This window comes from Arachis ipaensis, chromosome B8 (assembly GCF_059453495.1).
Source record: "Arachis ipaensis isolate K30076 ecotype BB chromosome B8, ASM5945349v1, whole genome shotgun sequence".
Classification (NCBI taxonomy): domain Eukaryota; kingdom Viridiplantae; phylum Streptophyta; class Magnoliopsida; order Fabales; family Fabaceae; genus Arachis; species Arachis ipaensis.
The window spans coordinates 136,074,831-136,087,833 of record NC_142443.1 but is presented as its reverse complement, the minus strand read 5'-3'; the positions used below and the strand labels follow the sequence as shown (position 1 = coordinate 136,087,833).

General features: G+C 32.8%; 1 protein-coding gene across 1 annotated transcript; it reads right to left on the bottom strand.

Annotated features, from left to right (window-relative positions):
• Window positions 1–5,349: 5,349 nt before the first annotated feature.
• LOC107611663 (F-box/kelch-repeat protein At3g23880-like) lies at window positions 5,350–7,129 on the bottom strand. Its single transcript, XM_016313566.2, has one exon. The coding sequence runs from the start codon at window positions 6,982–6,984 to the stop codon at window positions 5,695–5,697; it is 1,290 nt and encodes a 429-aa protein (XP_016169052.1). The 5' UTR covers window positions 6,985–7,129; the 3' UTR covers window positions 5,350–5,694.
• Window positions 7,130–13,003: the final 5,874 nt, after the last annotated feature.

Genomic DNA, 13,003 nt, shown 5'->3' with positions numbered 1-13,003 from the left:
GTTAGATACAAAAAGATTTAAAAAAATGACAATGTTTGCTGATGTTTCTCTTCATTAAGATCTTGTTCTTCTTTGTGAGCCATTATTTGAGTGAGTGATTAGTCTGCAAAATCCTAAAAATGAGCAAGGGTCAAGTTGAAGGAAATGGAGGCAACGACCAGATTTGGAGTGGAAACATTAGGTCTACTGGAGTGTTGCCAATCGCGATAGAAGAAGATTTGTTGCCCTTATATGTAAATGTGGAGTTCATGCGATTTTATTCATGTCTAGAACAGATCGAAACCCGTATCAATTGCTCTTATTTTATGGTATTGTGAAATTTGTGTTTAAATCTTTGTTAAATGATAATAAAGTCAATGTTAATGTTGTGTAATTACTATTGTAGACTAGAATAGATCACTGCAATTTTTATGCATGACTTGATGAATATATTGTTTCTGTATTTAAAGATTCTGGTAGTGATGCTTGTTTTGGTGTTCAAACGAGAATTCAAAATAAAAATTATGTGGAAGAGGAAAAACTGAAGAAGTTGGAAGAAAGAATATTTGAGTTGGAATTAAAATCCACAAATAGCGGGTACAGAAAAAGAGTGAACAAGAATAGGTTATTAAATATATTTTTCTTCATAATGATTTGGTAATTCGAGTTGTAATTGACAAATTCTAAATAATATATATGTTGAGTTGAAACTCGTAATTTGTATTTGTTTAAATTGGTAATATGATGGATTAAACATTTGTGCAAATGAATTGAAATGAGAGTTTGTCTTTTTGATATTCATATGCTTATATGCAAGAAAAAGTCATACTAAATTAAGAATTGAAAATTAACACAAGATAATTGAACAGTAATACAGAGATAGTTATTCATTGCTAAATAGTTCCATACTTCCATGTATGCCTAAAACATAATAAAAGTTGAGTGTCGTACAACTTCAAAAGAAGATATGATGATACCACAATAAAATATAACACATCCATAGTTTGTGATAGCAAATAGGATTTAAAGACTTAAAAGAAGTAAAATAGAGGGCACCATATGGCCATACTAAACCAAAAGTTTAAAGCTTCTTAGATAAAGTAGACTTTCGAACATCTAACACATCAATTTGGTATACTTATTAGATTTTTTCCTCAATAATTAATGTTTTGGTTTTTAGAGGGGTAGGACTTATATTTAAAAATTTTTGAATAAGTCTATGTATTTAATATTATGTGATTATATAGTTTAAAGTAAAGGCTTTTCGATTTCTTAATTAAAATTCTGATTGTACTTCGCAAAGGCTCAATATTAAATAAATATAATACTAAATACAAAGGAATAGAGGTAAGTAACGCCTGAACTTTTAGTGCGATCATGAGACGTTAAAAGGTAGGATGTTATACTTCATCCCTTATTTAGGCTAATAATAGGAAGATTTAATGAGTGCCAAGGTCTTTCGCTGACCTTGGTGACCAACCCACTTGGTGTTGTGGCATTCTTTCACAAACTTTTTTCTTAGATTTTTCCACTTAGGGGCGTATAGTCTTCTCCCTTTAGTGAAGAAAAAATCGTCTTCTAGCTAAAATATTTTGGTCTTACCTTCTTTAGCCAACTCTACCAACTTCTTGACTAATAGATCATAATGTAACCCTTTCTTGATGATGCGTATAATGTCTCCTTCAACAATGAAAATGGCCGCCAATTCAGTCTTTGATGGACGGATGAATTCAGCATCTAGCAGATGCTTGAGTTGCTTTTTCAACTCCTCAAGTTTTGGTGGCACCATCCTATAAGGTGCTGAGGCAAGCAGCTTCGCTCCTAACTCCAATTCAATCTAGTGATCCACCTTCCTCCTAGGTGGTAGTTGTCTTGGCAACTCGGGAGGCATCACATCTTTATTTTCTTCAAAGATTTTCTTGGTTTCGGGAGAAACATCTTCTCTTTCAGATGTTGACTCCTCTTGTAATAGAGTCAAATATGTAATCTCCCTTCTTGAACCCTTTTTTGAGTTGCATGATGGAGAACATCGATGGTCCTCTAACTTTAGAGACTGTAGGGAACATGCATGGAGACCCTTTCTCCATGACGATTACTATGTCATAGTATGCCATAGGTATTATATTTGCCTTCCTTTACAAATCGATCCCGATAACTATCTTGAAATCGTCCATGGGTCCTACTGAGAAATGCACAAGGCCCTTCCAAGAACCAAGAGTCATCTCAACTCTTTTTGCTACTCCCTTAAGAGATTCATCCTTGGTATTCACGGGTTTGAACCAACCATTTCTTTTGGTGATCTTCAACTCAAACCTCTTTACTTTATCAGGCGTGATGAAGTTGTGTGTAGTACCAGTGTCGATCATAGCCATAACAGATTTTCTATTGTTAAAGACTTTGACATGCATCAAACCTTTCTTTTCTACAGGACTTTGCCTCTTTGCCCTTCACATCATTCATGAGTTTGACAGATCCAACACATTCAGTCACTTGTGATTCAATCTCTCTTCTTCGGCGATAGATGCCAAAGACTCTATTTTGGGACAGTCCTTCATTTATTGTGGTTCATTGCACACGAAACATCCTCTTTTGGGCACGAAAGCTAAGCTTTCTTCTTTTCTTCGTACTCTTTTTTTGAAGAGTACTTCCCTTTTTTCTTAGTTGAGAGAAACTCTTCTCCTTGTCTCCTCCACCTTTAGTAGAACTAGGTTTGGAAGAAGACTTGGGTTAAAGTCTCCTCGATGATACTTGGTGAGCGATTCAGCAACCAAAATGGCTTTATTGGCATCATTAACATTCCTTCTTTGTAATTTTTGCTTTATCCAAGTTTAGAGTCCATCAATGAAGATGAACAATGTATCCTCTAATATTGAGTTGGGAATTTAAAGAGTAAGAGTAGTGAACTCCTTTACGTAGTCGTTAATCGTACTCTTGTACTTCAACTCCCTCAACTTCTTCCTTACTTCATAGATCACATTTTCAGGGAAGAAATGTCTTTTCAACTTCTTTTGGAATCTTTCCATGTGACTATGTTGCAAGTATCATTCTTCACATCTTCACATTTTTTTCTCCACCAAAAAGTAGCATTATCAGAAAGGTAGAGAGCTGTAATGCGTACCTTTATTGCTTCTTTGACTACCCATTGACCTTCGAAGTACCTCTCCATTTGTTATAGGAAGTTCTCCACCTCTCGAGCGTCCCTCACACCCTTGAACTCCTTTGTCTTTGGGAGATTAATCTTCGTCGTCTCTCTTATAATGGTTGGTTGAGATTTTGTCTCATCGAACCAAACTCGAACTTCTTCAAATAGTTTCAAGAAATTCTCAAGCTTTTCTTCGATTTGGAGTATGCTTTCTTTGAAAATATCTAGTTCTTCCAATACGTGAGTCTCGAGGGTCTCTTTGTCGTGTTCTATCCTTTGGAAGCGCTCATCCATAGAGGATAGAACATTCTCCAATATCGAAACTTTCTCTTTTAAGAAGTTGCTCTATGGTTACACTAAAAGCCCCTACCCATAAACCACTTGTGCTCCCTCTCAAACCTTACTCTGATGCCAAATTGTCATGGCCTTGGACACACTCCAACGCTATCGTGTCGGCACTTAGACTTACTCAACCTCTTGAGTTAAGACCAAGTCAGCTTAACCCTCAATATTTAGCAAGAAAGCTAAGAACATAAGAGAAAGAAAGTTTTGGTGGAAAGAACACTTTATTGCTCAAGTGTTTGTTACAAATGACTCACTTTTCCAAACTCTAACTCTCACCCATATTTATAGCTATCCACCTCCTCAATGGATTGATAGAATTAAATCTAATCAACGGTCTAGATTGATAATCTAGAATTTTCATTGCAAATATCCATCCTACCACATTTCTCTAAATACTTTTAGATTATTCCATACTACTCTTCATACTTCTATATACAACCACACCCAGTTTGAATATTTTATGACCTTTCAGAGTCTTTTAGAATCTTATAGGGTATTTCGGGACCTTCTAGGACATTCTAGAACGTTCCGAAACCATCTAAAACATTCTCAAACACTTCAGAAAACTATACAAACAGCGTTAAGTTTAACCTTTTAAAATTTATCGTGACAAGACTCATAGAATCCACTTCAGAAATTCCAAAATATAAAAAGGAAAAAAATCGAAACTAATAAATAGCTATGGTAGAATATTGAGAACGGTAAAAGGGAAAAAAAATCAAAACATAATCAGGATCATCAAACACACATCACCAGGTATTGAAAACACAAAATACAAATATATGATACAGAGAAAATTACAGATCAACAAAATAAAAAACAACTAAACAAAATAATGAAAACAAAAACTCAGCACACGACAAAATAAGTTCAAAAATCATGGCTCATACCAAGAGATGCGGCGTAGGGAGGTGAATAAGACGAGACAAAACAAAAGAGGAGACCATCGGACAGGCCAAAGAAAGAAGAACTGTTCAACTACGACATGCAACCATAGAGAACCGGAAAGACCCAAAAGCCAATTTGGGATTTGAGAGCCAGAAGAAGAAATTAAGAACAGATATAGAGAGTGATTCGTGAATTTCATTTACGTTTATTTACATCGAATAAACCATTAAAATCAATTAAAAACAACAATGGTCAATAACACATGTATTGAACGGAAATATGTTGAATAAAATAAAAGCCACACTGTTCAATAACACATGTATTGACAAACTAGATCTGCTTGGATATGTTAAATAAAAGCAAAAAAATTGAAAACATCAATTTTTAGCAAAACATGCATTGAAAATATGGACAGAATAAAATTAAAAAAAAATTAAAAATACCATGAAATCAAAGGTTAAAAAACTCAATGATAAAGGAGAAAATGTCACATCAGCAGTCAAACCACCGAGTTTTATGATTTAACTTATGATTATGATTATGATTTAATTTGAATTACCACCTCACTCCATATAGGAAATTAGGGATGAAAACATAAATTAAAAGATAAGTTGAATCAAACTATAAAACAGACGTTGAAAACATCTTTCTATCCTTAAACTTTCATATATTTATAGTCCAAACTTTAATGAAATCAAGTGCAATCTTATTTTTTTTTATTATTATTATTTTTATACTGCAACCCAGTATTTAATAATAACATAAGCATCTACAACTTAAAATGCAGTATTTAAACAGATTATGATAAGCATTCACCTCTATTTAATGAGTATTGTTATCTTGGTATCGAATTCGAATCAATATATAATGCTTCAAAACATCATGATACTTTTGCACCTTGAAGATTCCATTTCTCACATGTCAGTTGTTTTTTCCATTAATGAATAGTCGTTAATTATTTTAACAAAGAAAACTTTCTCTAAATAGCCTTGTCATAAAATTTTTTTATACATTGGTAATCACTACATATTGACTATTGAGGAAGAAATTGGAAAGCTAAAAAAAGCTGATTTTTATATCAACAACAAATATTCCTTCTAACCTTTTTTTTTAATTCAGCTTTTTTTGTCTTAAACGGAGTACAATTTCTCATCAGGGCACAAATTAAAGTGCGAAAAGAATTATTTGACAAGAACAGGAAGAAGAACAAACAAATTATCTTAATGCAGTAAATTGCAATTGGAAAATACACATAGTAGTGAGATAAATAAATTCGATAGCATTAATAACCAAGTTGGTAGTGTTAGAAAGGCTTCACCAAGAGAAGGGGCAAACAGGCTTTAAGAGTCAACAGGCTTGGGTTTGGATTTGATGAAGTGCATCAGCATTTTGGATGAGTTGCTTTGAAGACCATTTGGTGAAACTAAGCTTTCATGGTAGATACAAGTTATCCTATACTTGACACATGCAGAAAAAACAGGTTTGTTCCTCACGCCGGAGCCGTAAATCTCAGAAAAATCTATGCTCCCATCATTTAAGTTACACAAAACAATGCCGAAAGATGGACAAAATACCAAAAGAACATCACTTTCCGAGATGTAAAGAGGTTGAAAATAACGACCTGGATAAGTGATTTTTTCAGGGACCGGAATTACTGCCAATTTAGTCCAAGATTGAGCATCTCCGTATTCTTTCATTTGCCACACAATCCACTCGAGTGTTCTCCCATCCAGGTAACAAACAGAAAGGCAGTTTCTCAAGACACATAAGTGAGTGCACCACTTTGGAAAACCTATTTCACTACGAGGAGGCAGAGGAAAATGACCATAAGTCTCTTTAGCCAAGTCAAAATAAATAACCACATGATTAACACACCAATTAAGAGTGCATAATCTGCTACTACCAAAAAATTCCCCTTCCTTTTTAACAGCCCGACTAGAGTTGTCACTTGGGAAACCAAATAGGGCTACTGGGGTATCATCAATTTTTCTCCATGTCGAAGTTGGCCCAAATGTATAAATTCTGGTACTAAACTCAAAACCAGATGGCCCTTGCTTCTTTGTAACTGCATAAATTTTGTAACTGTCACTGAGATGATCGTAACCAAAGCCAGAAAAGCGGACTTCGCCGCTGATTTCCGGAGATTCGAATGTGAATCCGGTACAGGGGTTCCACAAGATGGCATGCATGTATTTGAAGGCATCTCCATCAGCCAAGCATAACAATCCATTGCAAGAACCAATGATTCCGTAGTAGTGTTGTTCCGTGAAGCAATCGTTTTTAGTAGGCTCGGAAGGATCATCCAAGATTGAGCGTACGGAGAGAAGTCCGATTCTGCTGCATCTAAGGCCATTTCTGTAGGCCCCAGTGCAATAAGCAATTCGTGGCGTAGTCAAACTTGGAGCAATTAAGCATGAACGACGAAGGTGGTTGCAGGTGAAGTCGGGGGCGGAGATTAGGTTTCTCCATGAAGTGCACACGCTCCTTAGGGAAGCAAGCGTCCTTGCCGGAAGCCTCAGCAAGATTTCGATTATTGTCTCTTCCGGAAGGTCTGTTAACAGCCGCGTTCTTGCCGTGGGACAACTGACCATTTCCAGCCGTCTCGATGCTTTCCTCTCCGCAATCCGCATATCGTCAGCCCAAGCTGCTCACTTTGAATTTGAGTTTATGTTGCAACTTGCTAGATCGATCCATCTATCCATCTATTCTATGCTATTTATATGTAGGTTTTCAGGTTTCATCATTACTTCATTAGCATCTCGATGGGCCCTTTTAATTGGCAGGCTTTTCAATTCAATGGAATCCAAATTGCTAATCCATATTTGATCAAAATCTGAAAATCACATAAATCAACCGATTTGGGTTGTCTATAATTAGATCACTAATCAGTAATTTGTTTAAACAGGAATTGAGAGTTTGAATGCACAAATGAGGATTTCTAACAAACTTTTAAATAGAACTCTTATACTAGATTGCCTTGGACTTCTAACAAAGACCGCATATTAGATATAGTTTTGTTTTACAATTGCATAAATTAAGATAGGATAAAACTTTTCTAAATCGATCAATTAAATATAAACAGCAAAGTAATTTGATACCGTGGTGCACGTGATAATAAACCCTAAATATAATAACTAGAAGGAAAAAAAAAACTAAAATAACTATTATATTATTAAAATATTTTTTTAAGAAAAAACTTAATTCCTTTTGTAAGGAACAACTTCCCTTGCAAAGCTCAAGGTGTGAAATTTGCCGGCAAAGTGCTCCGGCTGAAGCTGCGTTTGCCAAAGCAGTATGACTGATTCATGTGCCTGTGAAACAAACATTTTTATGTTAACTAATTGAAAAACAGGTCATTACGTGCAAAACAAATTTTTTTTTTTGTTAACTAACGTAGCATTTGTTTTTGGGGGCAGTACACGGAGACATGGACAACACTTATTTAAAAAGTGTTTGGAAGTAGAGACATGGACAGTGGACATATTGTCTCGAGACAATTTTTTATACTTTTGTGTCCACTCTTTCAGGAAGGACAATGATGGACACGGGATTTGGAAGAGTGGACACGGACAATTTTATAAATTTTGTTTTCCTTTTTTTTCCACTATTACCCCCTTTTTATTTTTGTTCAGAGATACTTTTTCTTCCTGTTTTTCTTCTATCTCTTTTTTTTACAGGTACTCTCTCCTTTCTGTAGAATTTTTTATTAGGGGTAGATAATTCTTTTCTTTTTATCGTTTTACTTCAATACCATTTTAACCTTATATTATATTATTTAATTTGTAATAAAAATAATAACAAAAATAATTAATCTTGAAACTTTGAAAGATAAATATTAGCAAAAGTAAAATTGATCTTTTAAAATGCTAAAAAATAATTTATAAATTGTAATTGATTTTATATAATTTAAAGAAAAATAAGTTTTTTATAAAGAGAAATAAGTTTTTAGATAAAAAAAATTAGTTTTTTTTTAAATAAAAATAGATTTTTATATGCAAAAACTAATTGTTTTTTCATGTAAAAATGGATTTTTTTAAATTAATTTTTTATTTAAAATTAATTTAGCTTATTAACTTAAACAAAATTTTTTATTAATCAAACTCAAATTTATTTTTTTTGTTAATCTTAACCATATGTATTCCTACATATTAATAATAAATTTTAAAATAAAATAATTATATTTATAAATTTTATTTTAATATAAATACTAATATATTTTTTTATTAAAATTTTTTGCCTCTTCAAATATTTTTTTCAAGTTTCGTCTGTACTCCTATGTACTCTCATTTTTTATTAAATTAATTTGTATTGATGTAGAAAATTTGGAATCACAGGGTTATTTTAGTCCTTTCATATAATATTTTAGTCTTGTCCATGTGTATCCAAACATAATACTAGACATTATATTAGTGTCTTGTCCATCGTATCCAAACACAATACACAAAAGATAATTTTTAGTGTCTTCATCCTATTGTTTCCGTTTCAGTGTCATGTTCTGTCCTGTCTCTAAAAACAAACACAGCCTAATAATTGATTATTAGTATTATATTAGAGAAGTGATCATGAACTTGAATTTTACAGTGGTTTTCTATTAGCCTGTGTAGTGTGTACTAACGAGTTCAATCGCATTTTTCTGGTGTGCCCTTGATATGATGAACTTGGATGTAGCTGCTCGATTGCAGTTTAGAAATACAAAAAAAAAAGGCAGATATAATAAGAGATGTATTCATTCTAACTTTGTGCTATTGTCGAAAGTTTTCAATTGCTCTCTCTTGTCTTTTGTGTGGTTCTTCTTCCTCTGCTTTAAACTTTATGTGTACTCAATTTAAATGATTTTATTTTTAGCATAGATGATATTACTTAAGCTGTTTATGGTTCAATTTGCGCCATTGATCCTTGGAGATGATGTAGTTGTTATGCTACTAATAATCTCATTTTTAATTATTATATTATTTGTGCTATGCTATTGTTTCAGAAATTGCATGAGGCGAGTCAGAAAAAGCAATAAGCCTCGAGTGAGGCCAATCAAGTGACACCCTTAACTGAATTGGTTAGGTAAACATCTTTTGGATAAAACATTGAACATGATGTATTTTGTTTTTATATTTCAAAGGTCAGAGGTGTGTTATTCTCTATTTTCTATGACAAGAGATTGTGTAGTAACCAAAGCTACTAAGAACAAATTGAAAGAAATTCATCGAAACAGAATATGAAAATGACTATAAGATTAACAAATAATATATATGGCATTGTTTACAGCAATGTATGATGAAGAAGTATCTCACGTTATTTTAATGTATGAAATTATGCAGGGTATACTCATGTACGTAGCTGAGAATATAAGAGTTTCATTTAACATATTCTTCAATATGCCATGCACGTAAGTCTTGCCTGGCACACAAATTGTTTCTGCACTCACATATTCTTTTAATGAATGATTTGCTATTTGTTATATTTTTATTCTGTGATTTGGTGTTCTGATCTGATAATCACTTAGTACACAATTATTAGCATAATTTTATAATGATATATATACAATAAAATGGAGAAGAGAATTGATATAAATTACACACTAAGAATTACATTTTTTGAGTATGTATAGATTGATGATCATATCAGTTAAATAATAGATTCATGGACCGAACTAGATAATATTCATGCATGACGAAAATTTATATATTTGAATATATAGTATTTATCTATCAATTAATATGGATATATTTTAAATGGAGTTTTAAGTGTCTTTTTTTTTACATGAAAAATAAAATCTAAGAAGTTAATGTTGTGTTAGGAGTCAGTACATTTTGTAATTTGTAGTTATTAATTAGTCATCATTAATATTTTTAATGATGTGCGATTACATCTATTAGTATAAAATTACATACTCTTTTCTTAATAGTTAAATACTGGCTAGATTTTAATGAAAGTGTTGGCCCATAAAACTTTCTCTTTATTTTATTTCAGCCAATCTTTTCCTTTTTCTTTTAAAATAATTTTTTTCTTCCTTATTTCTATATATGAATGTGGTACATGAAGATGAGATAAATGAGAATAAAAAATAAATGAGAGAAAAAAAATCACAAAACATTGATAGGAATTGTATATTAAAAATTGTTTTTTACTGGATGAATTCTTTTATTATATACAAATGATTTTTAAGAAGATTTATAGTGGTAAATAAATCATCCGGGGCATTGTATGCTTTTAGAATCTTTGATCACATACTTTATATTAAATATATTTAAGTACAAATCATATATTAAAGTGATTTTTTTTGGAAGCCATGGCTCGACCGTGTGATCTTTTTTTATAAGATTTGATGCTACTATAGTTTGGGTAAAAGTTGTATGTTATGGAAATTAAATTATATTGCGGTCTCAACAATCATAATGCTTTATTAGAGCTTGATTCTGTAACTTTTGACTCATAACAGAGACCTGTGTAAGATTAGAAACGGACTGCTTGGATAATCACATCTAGATGTGTTTCTAACTGATATATGATTTGAAATTAACTTAATTACTTTTGGTATGAGGTATATTGGTGTAAAGCTGAAAGCAGAAGAGGAAAAATAAATGAAGAATGATGTTTTCATATGTAGAATATTCAATTCATCATCATGCATAAGTTTGTGCTTCAAACTGCAAATGTTTCCGGTTTTAACTTAGGGAACCATGACTTTTCGTTTTTTTTAAGAATATTTTCTTTTTTTTTTTGTTGAAAAATTTTTTTCTTTGTCTCTCCCACCTTTAGTAAACATAGGCTTGGAAGAAGACTTGGGTTTAGAGTCTCTTCGATGATACTCGGTAAGTGATTCAGCCACCACAATAGCTTCATCGACATCTTTAACATTCCTTCTTTGTAGTTCTTGCTTTGCTCAAAGTTAGAGTCCATCAATGAAAAAGAACAATGTATCCTTTAATGCTAAGTTGGAGATTTGAAGCGTGAGAGCAACTGGTTAATTATTATCATTACTACAAACTCCATGGCTAAATTCCTACTAATTATTATTATTATTTGGCAGGTGTTGTGTCCAATTCCTATGCAGAGGAAGCTGCTAGCTAGGTTTCTTAAGCTTATGCATTGAACTGTGTAGATGATTTGGTTGGTCAACTTGAACTGTGTAATTGACTTGGTCAACTTTGGTTTCTAGTTTCTTAGTCACAACATGTACTTGATGACCCATTCTAATTGTATATGTGTTAATATTGCTTACAAACACAGATGGCTGTGAGAAGTGAATTCCTTTACGTAATGGCTAATTGTACTCTTGTGACTTTAACTCTCTCAACTTCTTCCTTACTTCATAGACCACATTTTCAGGAAAAAATTATCTTTTCAACTTCATTTTGAAATCTTTTCATGTGGCTATGTTACAAGGACCCTTTTTCGTATTTATACATTTTTTTTCTCCACAAAAAAGTAGCATTATTAGAAAGGTAGAGACCTGCAGTGCGTGCTTTTATTGCTTCTTCGATCATCCCTTGGTTTTCGAAGTATCTCTCTATTTGTCATAGGAAGTTCTCCACCTCTCGAACGTCCCTCGCGCCCTTGAGCTCCTTTGACTTTTTGGGAGATCAATCTTTGTCGTCTCCCTTATAATGGTTGGTCGAGATTTTGCCTCTTGAATCAAACTCGAACTTTCTCGAATAGTTTCAAGAAATTATCAAACTTCTCTTCGATTTGGAGTATGCTATTTTTTTAAAAAACATCTAGTTCTTTCAATACGTGAGTCTTGAGGGTCTCCTTGTCGTGTTCTATCCTTTGGAAGCGCTCATCCATAGAGGATAGAACATTTTCCAATATCAAAAATCTCTCTTCTAAGAAAAAGTTAGAGTTTTTACCTCTAGACTCACTTAAAGAGCGCACCTTCTTGCTTTTCCATTGAGAATGAATAGTATCCCTTCTCCTTTGAGACTCAACATGCTCCATGGTTACACTAAAAGCCATACCCACAAACCACTTGTACTCCCTCTCAAACCTTGCTCGCTGATACCAAATTGTCACGGCCTTGGACACACTCTAACGCTACAGTACCGGCACTCAAACTTACTCAACCTCTTGAGTTAAGACCAAGTCAACTTAACTCTTAATATTTGGCAAGAAAGCTAAGAATACAAGAGAACACAAGAGAAAGAAAGCTTTGATGGAAAGAAAACTTTATTACTCAAGTATTTGTTACAAATGACTCACTCACCCAAACTCTAACTCTCACTAAATATTCAATCCTACCACAATTCTCTAAATACTTCTAGATTATTCCATACTACTCTTCATACTTCTATATACATCCACATTCTTCTAGAATACTCTATGACCTTCCAAAGTCTTTTAGAATCTTCTAGGACATTTTAAAACGTTTTGAAACCATCTAAATCATTCTCAAACACTCCTGAAAACTATACAAATACCATTAAGTTTGATGAGTTTGAAAAACTCTAAACCAAATTGATGATGATCAAACATTATTAACAGCAAAATTATTAAGCTAATTTTGATTAATGTATTAATTAAAATAATTTTGTTGTGCAGGTTTAATATTGGGCCGAAAATAAATTTATGATGCAAGCCCAAATTACTTTCAGCCCTTGGTTTTGATAATATATGATGAATATGGCTAAGTTGATATTACTTGGGCCCAAATGATTT